The sequence below is a fragment of the Tamandua tetradactyla genome, chromosome 19, assembly GCF_023851605.1.
Source record: "Tamandua tetradactyla isolate mTamTet1 chromosome 19, mTamTet1.pri, whole genome shotgun sequence".
NCBI lineage: Eukaryota > Metazoa > Chordata > Mammalia > Pilosa > Myrmecophagidae > Tamandua > Tamandua tetradactyla.
The window spans coordinates 4,445,576-4,469,542 of record NC_135345.1 but is presented as its reverse complement, the minus strand read 5'-3'; the positions used below and the strand labels follow the sequence as shown (position 1 = coordinate 4,469,542).

General features: G+C 50.9%; 1 protein-coding gene across 6 annotated transcripts in view; it reads right to left on the bottom strand.

The window, feature by feature from the left end:
- ACOX3 (acyl-CoA oxidase 3, pristanoyl) overlaps positions 1-23,967 on the bottom strand; it is a 90,235-nt gene that overhangs the window by 12,589 nt on the left and 53,679 nt on the right. For all 6 annotated transcript variants that reach the window (XM_077136302.1, XM_077136300.1, XM_077136299.1 and 3 more), the window contains 6 exons: positions 20,507-20,689; positions 17,904-18,026; positions 16,135-16,255; positions 13,246-13,368; positions 12,899-13,012; positions 4,510-4,625 (listed from right to left, as the gene is read on the bottom strand). In XM_077136302.1, the coding sequence (XP_076992417.1) occupies positions 4,510-4,625; positions 12,899-13,012; positions 13,246-13,368; positions 16,135-16,255; positions 17,904-18,026; positions 20,507-20,689 (780 nt within the window). The remainder of the gene's footprint in view (positions 1-4,509; positions 4,626-12,898; positions 13,013-13,245; positions 13,369-16,134; positions 16,256-17,903; positions 18,027-20,506; positions 20,690-23,967) is intronic.

Sequence of the window (23,967 nt, the reverse complement as noted above, 5' to 3'; positions counted from 1 at the left end):
GGGAGTGGGCTGCAGGCGCACTGAGGTAGAGTGCCCCAATTTCCCAGAGCTCTGCAGGGCGGAGGCAAGGGCGACAGGGCTGATGCTGGGGTGGTGAGGGCTGCTCTGGATGCTTCCACGGGGCCGGGCACCATGCTGAGAGCCTCTGTGCTGAGCCTCCATGCTCAGCCCAGCTGATGACACTAGGCCACAGTCAGCAAGGGGCAGGGCAGAACCTGAATGGGCAGGCTGGCTCTAGTGTCCACACCCCAACTACTTCACTAGAGCAGACCAATGCCATTAACTCTCACCAACTCCCCCAAACCCAGTCATGCATCTTCCCTGGGCATCCTCTGTGATCCCCAGAAGCCAGGCTCACTCTGGGAAGGCTGGGGCAAGAGGGACCGGGCTCAGGGGCCAGGCTTGGAGCTAGAGCCAAGCCCACCCTAAGCTCCATGCTCCCACTACTGTACTGTCTTCCCCTGCCCCGCACATCATATTGGGACTAGGATTCCATTGCTTCAACTCATTCTCAGTGGAGTGGCATGCTTTCATTGCAGGCATTGCAGAGGTTTGTAGGCTGGCCTGGAGAAGCCCCCATGGAGGGTCCTGCTGCTGTTGGGAAATGCACCCCAAGGCCCTCAGTGACTATGAAACATCAACAGGCAGCTAATGGCCTAGCCCTTGGAGTCTCTAAGCCTCAATTGTTTCATCTGCAAAATGGGGGCATCAACGGCTCTGCCCCGATGCTGCTGAGAGGAGCTGATGGAACCCCACACGGGGCCTTAGGAAACACTTGCTATTGGCGGCCGGCACACATGTCATCCCGGTCCCTGGGAATGTGACATACACGAAAGAGGCTGGGCTTCTTCTGGAAACGTTCCGATAAGATGATCCAACTATGGTGGAACATGTGCTCAGGGAGCCAAGCCCCCCCCCCCCCCACTTTTCTGTCCGCAAGGCTGCTGTAGCGTGGTTTGGTGCCAGTGCCTACTCCCTGACCTCAGCGTGCTGGATGGAAAAGGCTCCGGGCAGACTGCCCCTCGCTGTGTCCCGAGAAGCTGAAAGAGTGGACAGAGGCCTCAGTGCAAGGCCGGGAAGGCACTGGACTCCAGCTGGGCACAAGCAGGCAGGAAGCCTGGCTAGAGAGGCAAAGTAGGGCGCTGCCCAGAGCCGGGGCACCCGGGCTCCACTGTCCCGGAGCCCCTGAGGGCAGTTCTGCTTCCACCAGCTTCCCAGCCCCAGGTCCCCTTAGGCCTACTGCCCTGTCCTTCAGGGGTTCCTAGCAGGGCGATTCTGCCCCCAGGGCACATGGGGTGATGTGCGGAGCAACTGCCACACTCAGGGTTTCCACTGGATGGTGGGAAGGCCTGGGTTGCTGCTAAACATCCTACGTGCTCAGGGCCGCCCCCAGCTCAGAGCGGGCCGGCCACGCCGTCCGCTGCACGGAGTCGAGAACCTGCGCGGTCCCTGTGCCCTTCACCCTTCACCTGGGCTCTCCTGGGTGGCTGCTGGTCACTGCCATCAACAGATCTGATGACACTATTAACAAATGTGGGCTGGGGGCCGGCAAAGGGCCCCGCATCATGCTGTGTGCCAAGGGGCTGGGGCGGAAAGGCTGGACTGTGGCAGAACGTTCTCGGGGTAGAGGGTTCTGGCCTCCCCGTAAACCTCAAAGCCGCGTGCCCCGGCAGCCAGGAGCCGGCCCGCCTCGGGCCTCGGCCGTAAGCCACTGGACGGCAGGTGGGGGCTAAAATGTAATATCCTCAGAGGAAGACATCAGTGTGTACCAGAAATTAATTTCTGGGTCTGAATTGATTTACTGCTTCCTTTCCTGGGGATGGAGGGCCCAGCAGGGCAGCCCTGGGGCCGGGAGCTGGACGTGGGGCCACAGAGCTGGCTTCAGGTGGGTGACCTTGGGCACTTCCGAGTCTCACTTCCCTTGTCTACTAAAGCACAAGACACATAAAGAGCCTAGAGTGAGGCTAGAGGAAGGAAAAATATCCTCAGCCACCTTTTTATGCACAAAAATCTCTGGAGGAATAACAGGGAACGCGTAAGGGTAGTCAGGGACGGGGACGGGGTTGGCGTGGCTGGCGGCAGGGGACGCAGCCCCACGGCACACCTCTCTTCCACCGACATGTGAACATGAGCACGTGCAACCAGCCAGAAAAAGGGCTCACTAGGTAAATACACCTTTTTTTTTCAGAGCCAACTCTGTGCCTGCTTCTAGTAGGTGATGAGTAAAATGATCATTTTAACCAGCAGGAACAGGTAGATAAAGAAAAAGTCAAACTTCCCCGCTGGTTCAAAGGGTACATATACTTCCTATTTAAGTTTTAAAAAGCCAGTAACTATCCCAAAAGGACACAGCAATTCACACCCTCCCCCGACAATGGGGTAGGGGTCATCCCCCAGCGCAAAGGTGCTTCCTCCAAGGCTCTGACCCGACCCCGGGGGCCGTCCAGGTGTGCCCCAGGCTGACTAGGTGCTTTTATCTCACTTAATGCCCCCTGTGCTTTTCCCAGGCTATTGTCTTTTGACTTTATTTATAGTATCTTTTGCTATTGGGAAATGTTTAACTTCTTTGTTGCCAAATATGTAGTTTTCATTTCTTTTACAGCTTCTGAGTTTCCTGTTAGGAAGGCTGTCCTGCTGAGGTTATATAAATATTCTCTGAAGTTTTCTTCCCAGGCCTCCCGGCTGTCCTGGTCACCATATGGGAAGGAGTCACCTCTCCCTGAGGACGTGTGGACCTCCAGCCAGGACTCAAGAAAGTGCTCGGCTGTCAGAAATGGCCCAAGGCCGGCTCGTAGCCTCCTTGACCTAGGCCAGGCCTGGAAAACCGAGACCCCTTCTTGGACCTTCCCTCGCAGCTGCGCGGCTGCTCTCCAGGGCCTGGGCCTGGGCCGTGAATCCAGGGCGCGTGTCTGTTGCCCTGCCCATAACCCGGGTCGGGCCCCTGCTCCCTCCTGTCCTTCTCAGCCATGCCACGGCTCTTTAACAAAAGGTGAAAGCTGAGCTGTTCCTAATGACTGTTAAACCTGCAGGAGAGGGCTGCGACATCTCACTGCCCAAGGACCCAGGTGGATGGGCTTGCATGTGCTCGCCCAATGTCCCCCCTAAACCTGTTTCTTCTTGAGAAACTCTGCGCTGACAAGCACGGCCACAGCGGCCTGGGCTGGGCGGCAGCAACTGCAACGGAGCCGAAAGAGCACAAGTGAGATGGCAGCGCCTTCCAGGCGGTTCCAAGGGATCCGGATGCTACTGGGAAATGGCCCTTACGCGCACGCCATGTCTTCGGGTGCCCTGCTTTATAGCTCATAGGAGTGTCCCTATTTCCATTTCAAGAAAGACAATTTGACATGCAGAGAAAGGAGGGACATGGGGAAATCAAATCCGAATCTATCCATTTTCCAATGGCCCAACTGGCTGTGGCTCCAGTCCGGGGCGGCACAGAGGGCAGCCCAACCTGGAAGGGTCACTTTCACACCCCGGATTTTTCTCACTGTGGCACTGAACTCCACGCTTTATTGATCTTGGCACGCAGCTTCATTAATTTCTTTTAAGCCAGAAATTGGCTCTTGCTTTAGGCAAACTCAGCAGAAGACTTTCAAACCAAGACCCAATCACTGTCTCACCATCTCCTCACCTGTGGGCAGGTGTGGCCAGAAAGTTCCTAGAGACACCTGCTCGTTTTACTGCTGGCTGGAGGCTGCACCTGCCTGGGGGGTGCAGGGTTGTGTGGGCATCACAACAGCTTTTTCTGCAGATGGCAGCAAAGTGGCGAGAGGAGGGAGGCCAGTGCAGAAGCTGGGCTTCGAGAGAGGGGCCACTGAGTGTGACAGAGAACCTCATTAAATGACACCAAGGCAGGTGTCCGTGGCCTTCTCCGTGGCCTCCCTAAACAGCACACACCCTCCACAACTACAAGCACAGCTGCACTCCTAGACCTCCGCCTGACTTCTGGCATGACAAGGCGTTTTACAACAGGGTGGGTCCCAGCACACGAAAAACGCTCTGTCCCAATGTGAGGACCAAATGGCCTTCCAAAGCCAACCAGTGCCTCAGTCTGAGTGAGATGACCATGAAAGCGTACACAGAGCGAGGTGCAAACTCACGAGTCACGCAGGCCGTGGCGAGGCAGCGCTGCAGCACTGCTCTGGCCGTGGGGAGGAAGTGTCCTGGGTCTCTAGGCTGGTGCCCCAGCCCAGACCCCACTGTGTATCCAAGGCTTACACCCCGACACCCACGCTGCATGATCCCAGCTTCCGACTACAACCACAGGCTGGGAGTTCCAGCACAATCTCCACAACCTGTAACTTCTTCCACAACCCAGAAAGTTAGGTGTCACCACCCTCAATTTACAGAGAACAAGCCAATGTGGAAGAGGTCAAGTCATCCTCCCCAGTCACAGAAGCTGGAGGGCTGGAGCCTGCCACGGCCAGGAAGGGGCATCTGTCAAGGACATGGTAGCACAGAAATTAGGAGCAAAGGGTCAAAACAGCCATTTGTAAAACAAATAGATACCTGAGAGTTGTTCCTTGCTTCAAAGTTGCTGCTTCCTGAGTTTTTCTCTTCTTTTAATTTTTGATAACTCTCATGGAGCAGGTAACAAACCAACCACTTGTACGCTGCCAGGGCGACTTGAGAAGAAGAAAGAGAAGGGAAAAAGTAACAGCTGCCACAAACTCAGCATCTAGCATTAGTTCAGTACTTACCATGCAGCAGATGGCTTCTGGCATGCTGCACATACTGATTAGGCTGCACGAAAAGGGGATGGGGTGGGTCCTGTGTTATAGGTAAGGAGACCGAGGCACAGGGTGGGTCCCAGCCGGGCAGTGGTCAGATGTCTCCTGGCTCTGCTGCCCCGAGGAGCCCACACAATTCTAGTGCCCTCGGAGGCCGGAGGGCTACCTTCTCAGCAAAGACCTAATTTATAACGTGCTTTTACTCAACCTCAAACGCTGGATGAAAGGGACCCCATCTACCCCGCGCCCTTGAGGATGTGTGTGGGCATCACAGCAGTTTCTGGCAGATGGGAGCAAAGCGGTGAGAGGAAGCCGCGCCCATTCCTACAGCCCTGGGGCTGCGCGGGTCAGGCTCGCCTCCCGAGGCTTGCCAGGTTAGTGGGTTGAATGGGACGTCCACAAAAGACATGGCCATGTCCTCGCCCTGGAACCTGTGCCTGTGACTTTACTTGGAAGAAGGGTCTTTGCAGATGGAGTTAAGTTAAGGATCTCAAAATGAGACCATCCTGGCTCACCCAGGCGGGCCCCAAATGCAATGATGAATGTCCTTGGAAGAGGGACATGGGAAGACACACAGGGAGAAGAGGAGAAGGCCATGTGGAGGTGGACACGGAAGTTGGGGGCTGTGGCCACAAACCGAGGAGCAGCTGGGGCCCCGGAAGCTGGAAGTGGCAGGACGCTCCCTCCCATGGAGCCTTCCGGGGGGTGGGGCGCTGCCAACACTGACCGCAGCCCTCTGCCCCCAGAGAGTGGGACAGCACAGTTCTGCTGCTCGAAGCCCCTGAGTGTGGCTTACTTGTCATGGCAGCCCCAGGAAGCCAGCACCCCAGATGACCCGGCGTCATTCCTGAGTTTTAACAAGTGCCACCTTTCAGGACGTTGCCTGCAAACCCACGTCTGTGTCTGGAAACCCACGTGACACCCACGAGGGCCATTCTTGCTACGGCCTTGAAAGAAAGAAAAGTCTTTCAAGACTTTTCTCAGAGTGTTGAAAGGCTGTGAGCCTCCTTAACTCTTCCAGCAGGGTCAGCTGTCACGAGCAGCAGCGAGAGGTGGGCGTTGCGGGGAGTCACATTTTCCATGATTTATTTATACAGCAACAAAACCCAAGGAAACAGCTGAGGCCAGAAACGGCTCGGACCAATTCCTTTTCACCAAACGAGCGGCCCCTGCTGTCCCATGAGGCACTGACCGCAGCCCATCCCAAAGACTGTGCCCAAACACTGCCCTAGAAGGCGCCCTCTGTGGTGGACGCTCCAATCAAAAATTAGTCAAATTTTCCAAGCTTTTTCCATAATCAGTTTCTGTCCAAATTGCTTAAAGTCATTGACCATTTTAGAGTTTGCTTTGTGCTTCAAATGACAAACAGGCCTGATACATTAGCTATCTCTAAACAAAATTTTCCTTTAGAAACTCAACTTGTAGCTCCCAAGTTTTCATGGAAGACCAAGCCACATGGTTTAAACGTGCTCATGGGGAAGGGAGGAGATTCCTCGGTGACCGTCTGAAAGCTCAGTCGTGATGGAAGGCAGGAACCACGCCTGTAACTGCAGAGGTAGGGGACGGTGAAAGGTGCAGGTGAAATGACCTCAGGTAGGGAGGTGGCACTAACAAGGAGGAACTCCACGGGCCATTTCGCCCAAGAACAAGCCGTGCTTCAACAACGTGTATCCTCAAGACCTTCCTGGGACTTGATCACCAGTGGCCCGTGGGCGTGCTTCCCTCAGCTGTCCCCCTGCAGCCCTGCTGCCCCTGAGTCACTGGCTGACCCCCAAGGCCTCCTTGAACCATGGCTGCTGTGACTGGCTCACCCGCATCACTGCCAGCACTCTTCTGGAGCTTCCCTGGCCTCGACCAGCCTCTTGGCACTCACTCTGCGCCCCTCATGGCCACTGCTACCACCACACTCCAGTCTCTCCTAGGTCTGCAGCTCCTGGGCCTGCCATCCCACCAGCTTCCACACACCTCCACGGGGTCCCCCGGGCACTTGAACCCAGCGTGCTCAGACCTGGACTCCCCTCATCACCAGACACCCCACGGCCCCACTCCTCCTGCCCTGCCCCCCAGCCTCCATGGGGCCCTCCATCTGATGGGCCACCCAGCCTGCCAGCCCCCCTCCACTACACCAGCCCCCACCCTCCCTGCCCTGTTCTCAGCCTTCTCTCTGTTCTGGCCCAGCCTCAGTTTTGGTGTCCTTGCTGACTCCCCAGCTCCAGGCCTGCCTCCTCCAGGTTGTTCCTGTCCTCACCGTCGGGGTACTCTTCCTAAAGCGGGTAGAGATCACCAGGCTTTGATGACCAATTCAAGCTCCTTGGCTAACCCAAAGGCTCTGGTCTGGCAGCTGCCTGCTGCAGTCTCGTGCTCCTGATAACACCGAATGTGCTACACCAGAACTCTGGGGCCCATCGCATGACTGGGTGTCATCCAGCATCTGTTGCCAAGGAAGTGCTCGTGACCTCTCACTTCTGCCCACCACCATATGACACTAGTGGCCCACGATGGCAGCTGTGGCAGACCCCCACCAGGCATGGGGCTTGGGCTGCGTCATCCCCCACTCCCCATGCCTACTGTGCTCAGAGAAGCTGAGTACCTTGCCAGCCTGAGCTCCCAATTCTGAGTGCTATCATCACACCATGGGACCTCCCTGCCTCCACATCTGCCAAAGCAATAAACACCCGAGCAGCTGACACTGAACTCAATCATTGACAAGCCAAGCCAAGCAAAGAAAATGTGCTTTGCATCACGCTGGCAGTACAGACCCTCATGCAGGCAGGTCCACTCCTTAAACACATCCTCAGTATACACAGTGGTGCGTAAACGAGGATCCATGGGGAGTGATCCTGACCCCTCCAAATAACCACTGCATTCCCTGAAGGCTGGGATCGTCATACGTGATAAACCTCTTGACCTTTCAAAAAGATTGAATACAATACTGGAAAAGTTTTGTTTCTCCAGCCCTATAGCACTTGAGGATCATAAGTTATTTATGTGATTTTTTACCAAAGATCCAGATGACACAGATACTGTATAGCCAGCCCCGAGATTTGGGATGTGATGATCAAATACCCTTGAGAGGAAGGGCTGGCCAAGGAGGCCCAAGCTCCTTTTCTGTGTGTAGAGAATAATGTCATTATTCAATGCCAGACCACTTGCACCAAATAAATTTACTTGTATTCTTTCTTTCAGAAAAATGTTTCACTTTGTTGGATCTTGCAAAAATGAGAGCACTCAGGAAAAATCAACGATGCTAAACTCATGTCCTTCCCGTGCAGGACAAAGGAAGGAGCACGCAGACAGGGCAGGCACACAAAAAAGGCTTGCTGACCACAGTGTACTTTTTACTTTTACAAGAGGCAATAGCTTTAGGGAAAATATTTGGCAGGGTTGATGTTATAATTATTAGGTCACTTTCTACTACTGTCTGTGGCAATATCTGTGGCATTTAGGAACTAATTTGCAACATTCAGTAATACATAAATCTTCAACAGTATTATATTTCTGATTAGCACTTCTAAGAGGCAGATCAAGAACTGTTAGGAGATTGACCAAAAAAAAATAAAGCAATTATTAGCAGAAAAGGTTTTTGGGTGAGAGTGATGATGGTGGTGGTGGTGGTGGAGATGGTGATGGTGGGAAGGAGACTGTAGTAGATGATGGCAGTGGATGGGGATGGGAGGTGGTGGACGGTGATGGGAGATAGTGGTAGATGATGGCAGCAATGGTGCTGGTGGAAGGTGGTGGTGGTGGTGGTAGTGTTGGTGGAGAGTGGTGGTGATGGCAGTGATGATGGTGGCGGTGATGGTGGTAGATGGTGATGGTGATGGATGGTTGATCATGGTGGTGATGGGAGATAGTGGTAGATGATGGCAGCGATGGTGTTGGTGGTGGTGGTGATGGTAGCAGGTGGTGATGGTGCTGGTGGAAGGTGGTGGTGGTGGTGTTGGTGGATAGTGGTGGTGATGGCAATGATGATGGTGGCGGTGGTGATGGTGGTGATGGGAGATAGTGGTAGATAATGGCAGCGATAGTGGTGGTGATAGTGGTAGATGGTGATGGTGATGGTGCTGGTGGATCGTGGTGGTGATGGGAGATAGTGGTAGATGATGGCAGCGATGGTGGTGGTGGTGATGGTAGCAGGTGATGATGGTGCTGGTGGAAGGTGGTGGTGGTGGTGGATAGTGGTGGTGATGGCAATGATGATGGTGGTGGTGGTGGTGGTGGTGATGGGAGACAGTGGTAGATGATGGCAGCGATGGCGGTGGTGATGGTGGTGATGGTAGCAGGTGGTGATGGTGCTGGTGGATCGTGGTGGTGGTGGTGGTAGTGTTGGTGGATAGTGGTGGTGATGGCAGTGATGATGGTGGCGGTGGTGATGGTGGTGATGGGAGATAGTGGTAGATGATGGCAGCGATGGTGGTGGTGGTGGTGGTGATAGTGGTAGATGGTGATGGTGATGGTGCTGGTGGATCGTGGTGGTGATGGGAGACAGTGGTGGGGGTGGCTGGCGGTGGAGATGGTGGTAGTGGTGTGAGAAGCATGGGCTCAGAAGTCAACCCAGCCTGAGTTTTAATCTGATTTCTGCCATTCACGGGGACTAGGTCTGGGCCTCTTCTATGAAACGTGGAGAGCATAGGCCACCCTGCCTGCCTGATGGAAGGACAATTCTATATCCTCCTAGTCCTGTGATGACTAGGGATGTCAGCATCGCACATCCAGCCCTGAAGGCGCCTTCCCACATGATCACTATCCTTCACTTGGGGGAGGAAGTTTCCTACATGCCCCCTGTCCTTCACCTGAGGGAGGGTAGCCTCCTCTACACTAGGACAAGGGACCTACCCAGAGCCACCCGGGAGGTGTTCCCACTCTGGCCTTTGCCCCTGGAGTCCAGTACCCTCACACACCCTCCAAACAGCATGCTGTGGAATACAGGGCCTGTCAGAGGTGGTTTCTGTCTCAACTTTAAACCTTGATATGGTGTGCTGGTTTGAAAGGATGTACATACCCTAGAAAAGCCATTTTTTTAATCCTAATCCCATTTTGTAAGGGCAGCCATTTCTTCTAATCCTATACAGTACTGTATGTGTCAATCTGTAATTAGATCATCTCCTTGGAGATGTGACTCGACCAAGAGTGGTTGTTAAACTGACATCTCCATCCATTTGGGTGGGTCTTGATTAGTTTACTGGAATCCTATAAAAGAGGAAACATTTTGGAGAATGAAGGAGATTCGGAGAGAGCAGAGAATGCTGCAGCACCATGAAGCAGAGAGTCAGCCAGCACTTTGGAGATGAAGAAGGAAAATGCTTCCCAGGGAGCTTCATGAAACAGGAAGCCAGGAGAGAAAGCTAACAGATGACGCCGTGTTCACCATGTGCCCGTCCAGATGAGAGAAAAACTGACTGTGTTTGCCACGTGCCTTCTCACTCGAGAGAGAAACCCTGAACTTTATCGGCCTTCTTGAACCAAGGTATCTTTCCCTGGATGCCTTAGATTGGACATCTCTATAGACTTGTTTTAATTGGGACATTTTCATGGCCTTAGAACTGTAAACTGGCAACTTACTAAATTCCCCTTTTTAAAAGCCATTCCATTTCTGTCATGTTGTATTCCAGCAGCTAGTAAACTAGAACACATGGTCCACTGTGACAGCGCTCCTGCTACCAAGCGTGATGCTAAGTGCCTTACACATAGCAACTTGTTCATCCCCACAAAAGCCTCATGTGGCCCAATCCTGCAGATAAGGAAACTAAGGCAGGGGGGCTAAGGAACTTGCCTGATGCCTCCCAGCGGATGGGTGAAGAGGCCAGGACCAAACCCAGGTGGCCTGGTGATGGGACCTGATGTCACACGGTCACAGGAGGTAGGCTGTTTTCCAAGTCTCTTAGGTCTCTCCGCAGAACGAATGGTCTGATCTGCCCAGACCCCCTCTTTGGAACCTGTGCGCTGTGCCTCATCTCCAGTTTTTGTATTAAATAAATGGAAGTCCTCAAGTGGAAGTCCCTAGGTCCTTGCCAACAGGCATTGCTGCACTGCAAAGTGAAGAATGCTTGGCCAAGTCCTAACAGATAAGGTAACAGTGATAACAGTGATATTGAGTGGTGTTATGCCGTGGCTTAGACCAGTCACTGCATTCATTTTTGACATGAGGATTTAAAAAGGAGAGCAGACAGTTGTGGGGGAGGGGCTTCCTTTAAAATCCTATTAAGACTGGGGCAGACCCAGAGCTGAAGGCAGAAGCTCCAATCCCATTCTTTCTGTAAAATCACACCACATTATGCACTGGGGAGCTTCAAGAGCTTAATGGAAAGACATCAGGCTTTGGAGTCCACAAGCTGGGCTCTATCCCTGACCCTGCCACCCCTAGGTGCTCTAACCTTAGATAGGTCACTGGGGCTTCCTGGGCCTCAGTGGCCTGAGCTGAGGGACTATCTGACATATGTGCCAGCTATTGGCACCATCAGCACTCCGGGGGGACACACTCAGGACAGCCCCTGCACAGCTCCTTTGCAGAGACATGGGGGCCCATGGCAATATGGCTCTCTGCCCTGAGCCTCTGGCCACTCGTCCACTAGTCCTGGGGGCTCTCGGTCACTCAGCTCTTTCTCCAATGCCCCCCGCTATGCTATCCACTAGTGCTGGCCTCTACCTCTAAAGCGCACCCCCAACCTGTCCCCCTCTCCACCACCACCACTGCTCCCCACTCAAGCCATCATCTTCTCTCCCCTACAGTCTATAGCAGAGCAGCCAGTCACCTTTTTTTAGCCAGAGTAACATTTTAAAAATATGACCCTTCAAAACAAATAGCCCAAATTTCCATCAGTTAAGCCACTATGTTGCTTAAAATCACCTGGTGGTTTCCTATCACACCAGAATAAAATGTGAGCTTCTCCTAGAGGCTGAGAACCCTTGCCCCCAATCAGCCCCTCTGGATCCCTTTGTGCCAGCCACACTGACTTTGTTTCCCCAACAGGCCCAGCTTGCTGCTCTCGAGGGCTTTTGCCCTGCTGCTGCCTTCTTCTGACACATCCTCCCCTCAGGTCCTCCCAGGGGAAGCCCCTTCTAGTTACAGAGACCTCAACCAAAAGGCCGCTTCCTCAGAGAGGCCTTCCCTGCCCAGCTAAACCCCACGGGGAGCCACCGCCAGGCCCTGACACCAACGAGCCGGGCCTCTGCAGAGCCCTGCTCCTTCGGGACGCAATCCTTCTGGTTTACTGTTCGCTGTCTGTCTCCCCCGGGTCTGCAAAGCTCTAGGAGGGCACCTGGGCCTCATCTGCCTTTGCGTACCCAGCATCCAGAACTGCACAGAGAAGGTGCTCAGCAGATACTAAGAATCCACGGTGCACAGCTCAAGAGTGTGTGACAGAGAAATTGCTCTCAGTGGGAAGAAAGTGCAGGTTGCAGTGCAGCCCGTGCTGCAGAGCAGTTCCAGCTGCATTCCCGTCTCTCTGAGGTCAGGCCTTATGGGGGAGCGGAGCCTGCAACTGCTCACGTGATAGGGGCTGAGGACTTTCCAGGGCTCACCTTGGAGGGGTCAGATGGTCACACCACAAGGAGATAAGCGCAGAGCGAAGAGCGTGGCTTGCCCTAACACAGCTGCTGGAGGCACCAAGACAGCAGGAAGGCACCCAGAGTCACTGCCACCTGAAGACAGTTTTATAAGGTTGGGGAGCAGAGGGCAAGCAGATAGGAGATGCAGTGGGGTAAGGACTTTGCAGGGTAAAAAGCAACAGCATGTGCAAAGGCCCAGGGATGTTCACCAACAAGGACGACAAGGGGCTGGCAAGCCGTTCATGTGACGAGCAGAGTTGCAAGGGAGGCACAATGGGTGTTGATGCGGCTCTGGGAGGCAGAGACCAGGCCACAGTGGGCCCCCCTACACTCTACCCTATAAGGGAGGGGAGAGGGATTTGGGGCATAGGGAGTATGTTCCTTTCACCTTCGGAATCAGCACTCAAAGAGGATGCTGAACAAGTGAATGACAATGAGTGACAAACAAGCAAGCCAACACACTGCATTCAGGGGCCCCCAGCTGCCACGGCCCGCCCCGCTGCGACCACCCCGGCCTCTTCCTTTGGCACAGTGCACTCACTTCCTGGTGGCCAAGTCGGAGAAACCAGAGCACAGGAGGGAGCCCTCTGCCTCTGTGAGCAAGAAGAGAGGGTACCTACCTGATGAGTCAAAGCAGTCCTTGACACTGGAGGCAGGGAACCTCTGGGCAAGGATAACTGGGGAGGCTTCTAGAAAGTCTACTGTCTTCAGAGGGCTTTCGAAGCGAGCGCCATCTAGGATGCACATTTCCATGACTTTAGAGGAAAACAGAGAGAACCCCGAGCACAGAGCACCTTACAGCATGCAGTGGCCCCCCAGAGGGCCTGTTCCCGAGTGACCTTCCCTCACCCCTCGGCTCTTCAAAAGTTGCTGGAAGAGTTAATCCCTCTTGCAAACGTAAGGTCCACCTTAACAGAGAGGATAAGGCAAAGGGACCATCCGAGTCGGCAGTGTCTGAGGGCCTCACCTTGGACCCTGCGCTCCAGGGCGTCAAGCAGGTAGCCGCTGGTCTGTTGCAGCAGGACATTGTTGTCACCTTCATACGTGCAGTTCGGGTCATTATTATCCCTGAGGTCCCCCAGACGGTTCACTGCAACCAAGCCACAGCGCGCTCATCAGTGCAGATGCAAGCTGGAGAGAGACTCCGTCACCATCACCCCGGCTGGACCGCACAGCTCTGCCTTCAAATCGCGGCAGAGCTCAGACCCTCCCTCTGCAGTATGGGGACAACGCAGTGACCACCTTCCGGGACTGCTGGCGAGGCTCAACGAGCGGTCGCACTTGAAGCACGTGGCAGGGCGCTGGCCAGCGGGGGTACTTGGTCAACACGCATTGTCACCACCCTCGCTGTCAACGTCAAACCTGACAAGGTCGTCCGGCATGACCCTCAGCCAGCCTCTGGGGCACTTTCAGGGCAGGGATGCTGACCACCCCAGGGGGCCTGTCCTGGTGGTGGCTGGGCAGACTTCACTGTCACACAGTCACACAGTTCTTTCCTAGATGATCATCTAATTCCCTGCATTTCTTGCCCATTGGTCAAAGTGTTCCCTTTTAGCCTAAACTGATTAAGCCCCTCTTTTTACACAAGAGATTCAAATACCTGAAGCCAACTCTCACCCTTCTTTTGTGGTCTCTCCTGCCAGTTAAATAATCTCAATTCCTCCACCTATCTGTAAGTTACACTTTCCACATCCTCGGCACTAGGGTCTCTGATCTCCAATCAAGAGCCCCCCAACAGTGAGGCTGGGATGGGATGAACCCAGCAGGGAAAGGAGAGGGACTCTGACTTTCACATTCATGTACAGTGCAGGATGCTCTGAAGCAGCCATGCTGCCAATTAGTTCCTACTAGGCTTGTGGCCACCTATGACACCCTGACCTCTTTTCCTTTGATGCTTGCTGCCATAAACCACTGAACATGAAGCACTGGCAGAGGCCTTAGAGAGAAAACTTGCAATTGCTATTTTAGACATAAAGGCCTTTACATTTACCCCTGCTGACTTCAGTCTTCCTGGTCTCAGCCCAACGTTTGTAAATGTATTGAATCTTGATTCAGTTACTTTTGTCGTTTGCAAGACAGCAAGATTCAATTTTCCAATTCTACTTAAAAACCAGGAACAAAGCTAAACTATTTATAGCATCTCTGAGCATCACACAGAAGGCGGCATCTTCTGTACCAGCCACGTTTAGCCGGGTGTCAGTAAGTGACAAAGGGGCAGACTGGGGAGGGAGTGGGTGAGGCCACTGCACTGGGCAGGCACGCTCTCACTGCCCACGTTCCCTCCCGGGAAAGGGCTGGATGGACGCTGAGCGTGTGTAATGACTGTGGATCATTCAACCTCAGCACAGCCTAAAAAGCATCTGTGGGTAAAAGATCTCAGTGAGGTTCTTGCCATTTCTGTGGTGGTTATTTTGGGTGTGTACAGAAGCTTTTCTTTGGAACTGATTTTTACCAGTCAATCATTCAAGATTAGCACACAGGAAGTTTTGCAGGGAAGCTCAAAACAGTAACAACAATGGTGACAAGTTATAACATCACAAATGGGTAAAGATTCCTGGGCATGTGCCACATGCCATGCATTGCATGAAACATCTGACGTGGACCAATACACTGAATCCATGCAGGAACCTAATTTATAGGGGTGCTGCTATGAGTCCCATTTTATACATAAGGAAACTGAGGCACAGAGAGGTTAAGTGGCCTGCCCACTGTCAAACAGTGAGTATGTGGCAGAGCCAGGATTCCAACCCAGATTCCCTGGTCGCCCGCTCCCTTACCCTTACACCAGATGCTTAAGAAAGGACCATTGCCAATAAAATTCACCCCATTTTTCTAAGCTTAAGGAAAAAAAGGAATCAAAATAGAGCTTGGTCCTAGGCCTGTTCACTACTAAGCTGTCATGGTCAGTTTCCTGTGTCAACTTGGCCAGTGGTGGTGCCTGGTCATTTGGTTGGGCAAGCGCTGGCTTGTCTATTGCTGTGAAGACATTTCATGAACTTAAATCATGATTACGCTGGCTGCATCCACAGCTGACTGTGCTTGTAATCAGCTAAGGGGAGTGTCTTCTGCAGTGAGTGAAGTTTAATCTAATCACCAGAAGGCTTTTAAGGAGGATGCAGAAGAGGCAGGCTCTCTTCCTATTTCCGCTGCTGAGCCTCTGCTGTGGAGTTCGTCCAGGCCCTCCACTGGAATCAGCAGCTTCACAGCCTGCTCTGCAGACCTTGAACTCTTCCATTCCCACGGTTGCCCAGCCAGCCTCTCCTGAGCGTTCATTGAGGAACTTCATTGGAGTTACCAGCCTGCAGCCTGCCCTGCAGACTGTGGACTCTACCTTCCCACGGTTATGTGAGACACTTTTATAAATTTCATACCTACAGATATCTTCTGCTGCTTCTGTTTCTCTAGAGAACCCTGACCAGCAGAGAAGTCATCAACCAGTTATAACCCAGTGAACAGAAGACCTGTTTCTGTTGTGCTTTTCAGAGGGTTAATTCACAGTCTCTCCACACATCCACCATCACCCCCAAATTTCAACCAAGAGGCTTCAGTCGTAAGTGAAGGGATCTGTCTATACCATGGTTGGCAAACTTGCCCTGCAAAGGGCCAGAGAGTAGATATTTTAGGCTTTGTGAGCCATCTGGTCTCTGCCACAAGAACTCACCTCTGCCCTTGTGGTGCAGAAACAGCCAAAGAAGATATGAATGCAAATAGGTGTGGTTGTGTTCCAATAAAACTTTTGTGACAAAAACAAGTGATGGGCTGAGTTTGGCCCCCAAGCCATAGTTTGCCAACCCTGGTCCAGAGTCAAACAGTGGGGCCAGGACAGGAAACCGTTGCACGCTTTTCCCAAACCTACTGGCCAGATAGCCGTGTCCCCCGCACGCCTCCCGGCACTCCTGGATTCCATGCTGGACCGTCCACGAGGCCAGTGCCTTGCCAGCAGATGACAGAGCATGGATTTCACGTCTGAGCTCTGCCTTTGGGAAAGGGAATCAAAGGAGAACAGGTGAGAGGAGCCTCGCCACACCAAAATCCGGGGCCACTTCCAACATGTGCATGGAACGAGGAAAGCCCCTTAAGTCTCACCCAAGGTACAGCAGCAGCAGCAGCAGCAGCCACAGTTACTGAAAAAGACATTTAAGAATTTTTCAAAAGGAATTGATCTCAACAAAGCTGTTTAAAAAACAGATTCAGCCAAGAGTGGTTAAAGTTTGGTACACTCGTACAATTTTCCCAGCAACGAAAACAGCTGGCTCACAGTTCTGCGTGGCAAATAAATCTCAGGGACACAATGTCGACCACAAAAGCAGTTGTGGAAGAACAAACCTTAAAATTCAGTTTATATGAAGTTCATGAATGTGCAAAACTGAACAGTATGCTGTTTGAGGTTACACGCAATGTGGCAATAACTATAAAGAAAAGCAAGGAAATCGAACGCAATCGTTGTCACGGTGCTTCCTCCCTCCAGGGAGAGAAGGGAGGGCAGGGGGAGGCTGCAAGGCTCTAAGGAAAGCCTATTTTTTAACCGGATGGTGGTACCGGGAAGTTCACTCTCTCCTCCTCCTTTCTGCCTTACACACGTCTTACAAATATTGTCCTGTTTCTGCACAATAGTTCCTGAGGACAATTAAGAGGGCTGCACACACCTGCCAAATAAAAGGACTCCCACTTCAAATCAGGGGCTCCTTTTAGGTCCTCCTACGACCTGGGTGAGATTACTGAGTTTCAGAAAACAATGACGTGTGATTCCATTTCACAACATCATCAACAGGAGAACAGTCCAGACGTCCACTGGCAGAAGCTGCAGTGACTCACACTAATGGGAGCGGACGTGCTCGGCCCTTTGCTGTCCAGAGGGGCTCAGTGGGCCCCGTCAAGCCTCCACAGGGCGTGGCCCAGACCCACTGCCTATGGCGGATTTACACGAATATTGTGAAGCGTGATGATGTGAGACAGGCTTCTTAGGGCGTTGTCCGTGACCCCCAGTCTGCAGCATTTCTAATCTGTCCGTGACCCCCAGTCTGCAGCATTTCTAATCTGTCCGTGACCCCCAGTCTGCAGCATTTCTAATCTGTTCTCCAACACATTTCTTTTGATTCACATTTTAACTCATGCTCAGCAGGTGGCTGGAGGGGACGACAGGAAGTCCTAACTAGGAAACCACCTTCACAGACATCAGCCAAGGGCAGCTTTTCACCAGCAGTTGACCTCACTGATTCTGCATGCTGGTTTTTGGCATGAGTCCTCGACTGTCAACTCTCATTGGTCATTTGGATCCAGGCTTTATAAACCTGTTTGTGAAAGGATCAGTACCGTGAAGTCCACAAAGGGGCTAGTAGGTGGATTGTACCAAACCATCAGGTTCTCAACAACAGCTGAACTCACAGGCTGGGATGAGAGGACATGTCAGCACAGCCATGAAAACTGGGGCCATGGTCAAATGCCTGAACCGTGCAATCCACAGTTCAAAGTCAGAAGTTCCAAGTGGGTGGAGACACAACCGAGGAATGTACCATGGGCTCTGTCCCTACACATCGGTGGCTGGTTGCACTTCAAAGCCGAAGCTGACAGCTTCAGTGAACTCTAAAGAACAAGCCCTGCTGGGAAGTGTTGGGGAGGCCTCACCTGTCTGATACTCTGGTCGTTCTGGAGAAGGCCTTGCTGAAGCTCCACCATGTCCAGGTAGAGAGATTTGGAGAAGTGGTCTAAGGCATAGGCAGCTGCCAGATACGGGAGCAAACGCCATTGCTGAAATAAACAAGACGCCCACATGGGCACAGTGCAAATCCTCACAAAGGGCCAGCCGCCACACAGACAGCTGCAAGCCTGGAAGGAAGAGGGGGACCGGGTGGGTGGCTGCATTCCTTCCTGCCCTCGGCAGTCCCTGCGGAAGGTCCCACGGGCCCTGTTGGCACCTGTAGAAGACTTTCACTCTGAAGTTCTTTTGACTCAGCCCATCTGGCTTCTCCCATCACCCTGGACAACCTCAGCCACCAGGTGCTCTAACACCACTCCCTGCACGCTCACCTCTCACGGCTCACAGCCATCTCCTAAAAGAGATCGTTGGAACATGAGTATCGGCAAGCCTGGGAACTAAGACAAGCAATGTCCTGGGGGCTGACAATCCCGTATGAGCCCACCAGGCTGATTAATGATATCATGGGCTAAATGAGCCTGGGAGGTTTGACACAATTGTCCCCCGAGCCAGGCATGGAAACTGAGGCTCATGGCATGTTGGAAGCTCATGGAAGGGTACACAGCACTTAGCATAAGTCGGGGCACAGAGCAGGTGCCTGGAAAACGTTTGCTGGATGGAGGGTGGGCGGGAGGGATGGGTGCTAAGTCTGAAAGAGTGTGGAAAAGAGGACCATCGTTGTTATACCATCTTCTAACAATTCCTGAGAGCTTCTCAGTAACTAAACTTATTTAATCCTGATAACCATGCCATGAAGAGGTACCAGAAACAAGAAAAGCAGCATCCAGAGGGGCTGGGTGACAGCCTGGGCATGCGGCTGGCAGATGTGGGCCTGGGAGCAGGAGCCCAAGCATGGGGCTTAGGTGGGCTCTCCAACCACCAAGCACCCTCGATATCCAGCGCAGTCAGACACACAGTGACCGCAGAGGCTGCAGGACAGAGGGGGCAGGGGGTGGGAGTGAGGAGATGCTGCACAGGTGTGTAACTGTGGCACTTTACTTTCCTTATTTATTTACTCATTAGGACAGGTTTATAGTTACAGTAACAGAAATTTAAAGGAAGCAACCATGATTCTGTTACAATTTACTCAAAATTTTACTCAAATAAACTTTTGCTAATGCATAGTGTGGACAGGGACCTGTCCCTGGCTTAGCTACTCAATTAAATTAGAGTCACCCATTTGCTTCTCAGCATCCCCACCTGTACACTAGGAAGAACAATCTCACCCACACCACAGGACAGGAGTGAAGACCATGAGACGGCACAGATGGAAGGCCTTACAGTGTATCTGATGTGAGCTGCTGCAGGTAAAAGGGTTTGCAGTATGCAAGATGTGAGCTGGTGCAGAGGCAAGGGTTTGCAGTGTGTAAGACATGAGCTGTTGTGGGTATAAGGGCTTGCAGTGTCTAAGATGTGAGTTGGTGTGGATACAAGGGTTTGCAGTATGTAAAGAGCTGGCTTGGGTGCAAGGGCTTGTAGTGTATAAGAGGTGAGCTGGCATGGGGTACAAGAGCTTGCAGCATATAAGACACGAGCTGGCACAAATGGAATGGCTTGCAGTGTGTAAGACGTGAGCTGGCACAGGCACAAGGGTTTGCAGTGTGTAAGACATGAACTGGTGTGGGTCAAAGGGCTTGTAGTGTGTAAGAGTTGAGCTGGTGCAGGTGCAGGGGCTTGCAGTGTGTAAGACATGAACTGGCACACGTGCAAGGGCTTGCAGTGTGTAAGATGTGAGCTGTTGCAGGTACAAGGGCTTGCAGTGTGTAAGATGTGAGCTGGCACAGATGGGATAGTTTGCAGTGTGTAAGAGGTAGGCTGGCACAGATGGAACAGCTTGCAGTGTGTAAGATGTGAGCTGCTACAGGTGCAAGGGCTTGCAGTGTGTAAGACATAAGCTGGCATGGGTACAAGGATTTGCAATGTGTAAGGTATGAGTGAGCATGGGTGCAAGGGCACCCAAATATTCACTAAAATAAACGTATTTCCCCCTTTCCCCTAAAAACATCAGCAATCTTCCACGGTGGCCTGGGCTGCATCTTCACTCTGAAAGCTGCCTGGTCCCTGAGGACATGAAAGACAAGGGTCCTTTCTGCTATTCTAAGTGACATCACAATTGACAACTCTGCAGCTGGACTTCTTCTTTCGAGAAGTGATTTCCGTGGGATGGTTTCTTGCCAATGCGATGAACGAGTTAGAGAAGAGATTCTGGACCTACAACACCACCTGGAGCACAGAGACCATCGGTTTCAGGTGTAAATGGCAACAGGTGAGTCACCTGTTTCCCCAAAGCCTCACTGGAACTGGCTTCTGTTCATTTCTACTTTTGATACTTCCTATGTACTACTTCTTAATTAACAGCCATTTACTAAAAGCTTTGCTGCCCTGGATGCTGAGCTCTTGTGGTCCTCTTAACTCTCCTATTAATTGCTTTCAGAGGTCTGATCAACCCTCACTAATCAAATTGCAACTATTTAAAAGGACAAGTTGCACACATAACTGAAGGGAAATGGAATCACAGTTGAGAAACGTGTACCTGCATTTGATACTCAAGGACTGGGATCTCCTCCTTGTCTGTCGGTCCAAATTGCCGGCGAGTGGCCGAGAAGCGAACCGCAATGCACACGGCCAGTTTTAAATTAACGACAGACATGCCGATGATGGTGACCCGGCCGCTGGATAAGCTGCCCAGCGATGTTCGAAAGCGCTGCCTGGTGTCCTGCGGAAGAAGGGCAGACGGTTGGCATCAGCAAAAACAAGTGGGCAACCCGGGCCGGGAGCAGACCTGGAGAGGGTGCTTGTTTGTTCCCTCAGCTTGCTAAGATGGACAGGACAGCAGGCCCCTCCCCAGCTCGCCCCAGGGGCACCGACCTGCGTTCTGCACGGTGCCAGCAGGGCCCAGCCCTGGGACCCATGCTCAGAAGCAGGGCCGCTGGGCTGCAGGCTGTGTGGACAGAGGGCTTCAGGGACAGTACAGGAGCCAGTCTATGCAACCCCGGCAACCCCCTGCAGTTTCAGGTCCCGGCATCTCCACCAGTGCCCCCACTCAGTAGCATTCAAGCCCAAGTGACGCCTGCTTGCCATGTAGTCTTGCCTCTTGCTGACAACTGATTCCTCCACCATCTGCCCTTACACCTGCTAGCCTTCCAGATTTCCTGTTGGTATCCGTGCGTTCACTCCCTCTGTCCTCTTTTTCTAGCAGTGCTGCTCTTTTTCGTTGACTTAACCGAGACAGCAACCTCTGCTCACTTTCTGGCGCACTCACATGTTATCCTCGGTAACGAAAGAAGAATAGGACCTGCCTTTCACCTTCCTGGGAGACACTGTTGGGCAGGGATCCAGTTTCTCTTTCCTTGTAGTGAGCCCGTCTTCCCAACACTGCCCTTTTCCCCACCGCTGTGTGAGGCCATCTCATCCACGTGTTAAGTCTGCGCAGACACACACACACACACTTCACTCTGAATGCTGTACTCGTCTGTACTCACGCCAGTTCGACCTTTTGTCTTAAGGCTTGGGAATATGTCTTACCATCCAGAGGGTAAGTCTCTCCTCTTCACTGTTTTCTTTTCTAAGAAGGTTAAGCTGATTCCTTGGCTAGGGATGCTCATCAGTCCATATACATTTCAGAGCAAGCTGATCAAGGCTCTCAAAAAATCCAGTGGGTTTCTTTTTTAAATGGTTCCTTTTTTACTGAATGCATATTCAGCTCACTGCTATATTCTCAACAACTGTATGAACCTACCTACAGTTTTTTAAAAATATTTTTATCGACAGATCTTCACACACAGTCCATACGTGGTGTACAATCAGTGGCTCACAATGTCATCACATAATTGCATATTCATCACCATGATCATTTTTAGAACATTTGCATCACTCCAGAAAAAGTAATAAAAAGAAAAACTCATACATCTCATATCCCCTTACCCCTTCCTCATTGATCAGTAATATTTCAATCTACACAATTTACCAAATGAGTCTGTGATAAGGACTGTTGGCAGGTAGAGGTCAATTTGGGAAGAAATGACACCTTTATACAATTGTCTCCCCATCTGAAATGACCAAATGTCTTAGGATTTACTCAGGTCACATGCTTTAGTGAACTTGCAAAGTTTTCTCCATTTTTCAAGATACTTTATAGTTCATATTCCTACTGCAAGTGGTAGATTGTTTTTATTATTGGTATAGAAAAATGTTTTTGAATGTTACCAATTAGTTGTGTATGTGCCAACCTTGATGAGCACTGTTTATTAGTTCTAATAATAATCGAATCTAATAATCACTCTTAATTCTATTGGTTATTTTAGTTATTCACATCATCGAACAAAGAAGAGCAGTTTTATCTTGTCTCCTTACCTTGTCTCTGATCTTAAGTTCTAGTTTCAGTTCTCCTCCTATCAGGTAAGAGGTTCTTGTGTTGGGGGGTGTGTCTGATTTTTTAAATCATAAATAGGCATTGAATCGTATTAAATTCGTTTTCTGCACTGATGAAATGACTTTTTTCCTTTGATCTCTATTGGTGTGGTGAATTAGATTAACAAATGTTCTCATGTTGAAAGATGCTTACATCCCTAGTATAAACCGTATTTGATCATGACATCTACTTTTAATACCCTGTTGGAACTGGGTATTTATATTTTATGAGAGATTTTGCACCCAGATCTTTCAGAGAAGTAGATTTTTTCCCTTGTATTGACCTCACCTGGTTTTAGATTGAAGAAAACCCTAATCTCATAAAATGAGCTGGCAGCTTTTACTCTTTTACGCCTCCTTCTATTCGATGAGGTAGGAATTAGCGTCCCTTGGAGGCTGGGACAGCCTCACTGCCAGGGCAAACGAGCTGAGCGATTTGGGGAAGGAAGAACTTTGATGCGTTTTGATTTCTTTAATATCCACCTACTGAGGGGTCAGGTTCTCTACTTCTGGCACTAATATTGGCATTTTGTATTTTTCTAAGAATTTCTCCAATTCGTTGAGGTTTTCAAACTTAGTATCATAGAGTTGCTCCTAAGACTTCAATTCCTATTTTATCTATAACTTTAATGCCTTTTTCCTTCTATATTGCTTATTTTTAATTTGTCCCTCTTTTTTCTTGACCAAACTTGTCATAGGTCTACGTCAGAGCCTTTTTTTTTCATCTTTTTTTTTTTTTTTTTTTAACGTGGGCAGGCACCAGGAATCGAACCCGGGTCCTCTGGCATGGCAGACAAGCATTCTTGCCTGTTGAGCCACCGTGGCCCGCCCGTCAGAGCCTTTTAAAAGAATCAGCTCTCAAATTTGCTAATTTTCTTTGTTTTGTTATTATTCTCCGTTTCATTGATTTCTGCCCTTATCTTAAATGTTCTCCTTTTCTTATTCTTTAGATGTATGGTCTGCTGCTTCTCCAGTTTCTTTAACTGAATGCTTAGCTCATTTATCTAAAATTTTCCTCATATCCTGATACTTGTACTCACAGTTATAAATCTCCATGTTAATGCTGTTTTAGCTATGGGCCACAAATCATGATACAGTGTTTTCATTATCATTCAATTCTAATTAATTACAAGTTTAAAAAAATTTTTTTTAAAACATGGGGATTTGAAAGCTGTTTGTGATGATTTCTAATTATATTGAAGATGGTCAGAGAACACATTCAGAATGATAATGAGCTTTCCTTCAAGGCCTAACAAATGGTCTGGTGTTTTTGTAGATGCTCAAAATACGAAACAAAAACCAAAAAATGTGTACTTCGTGTTCATCATGTAGGTTCTTATATATGCAAATCAAATTCAGCAGTTCTCAAGTGGTCTGACCCCTCTCTAAGAGCTCTGCAAGGCCAAAACTATTTTCATAATAACACTACGGCACTAATGGCCTTTTTAGCCTTACTTTCTGTTGTGTACAAAACATGAAAAGTCTGTTGTGATTTCAGATTCCACATTGAAATGAGCCTTTAAGAAACTGCCACTTGCTGGGCTTTTGTGGAGTATCAAAGAGCGAAACCCACACGTGTCCGCG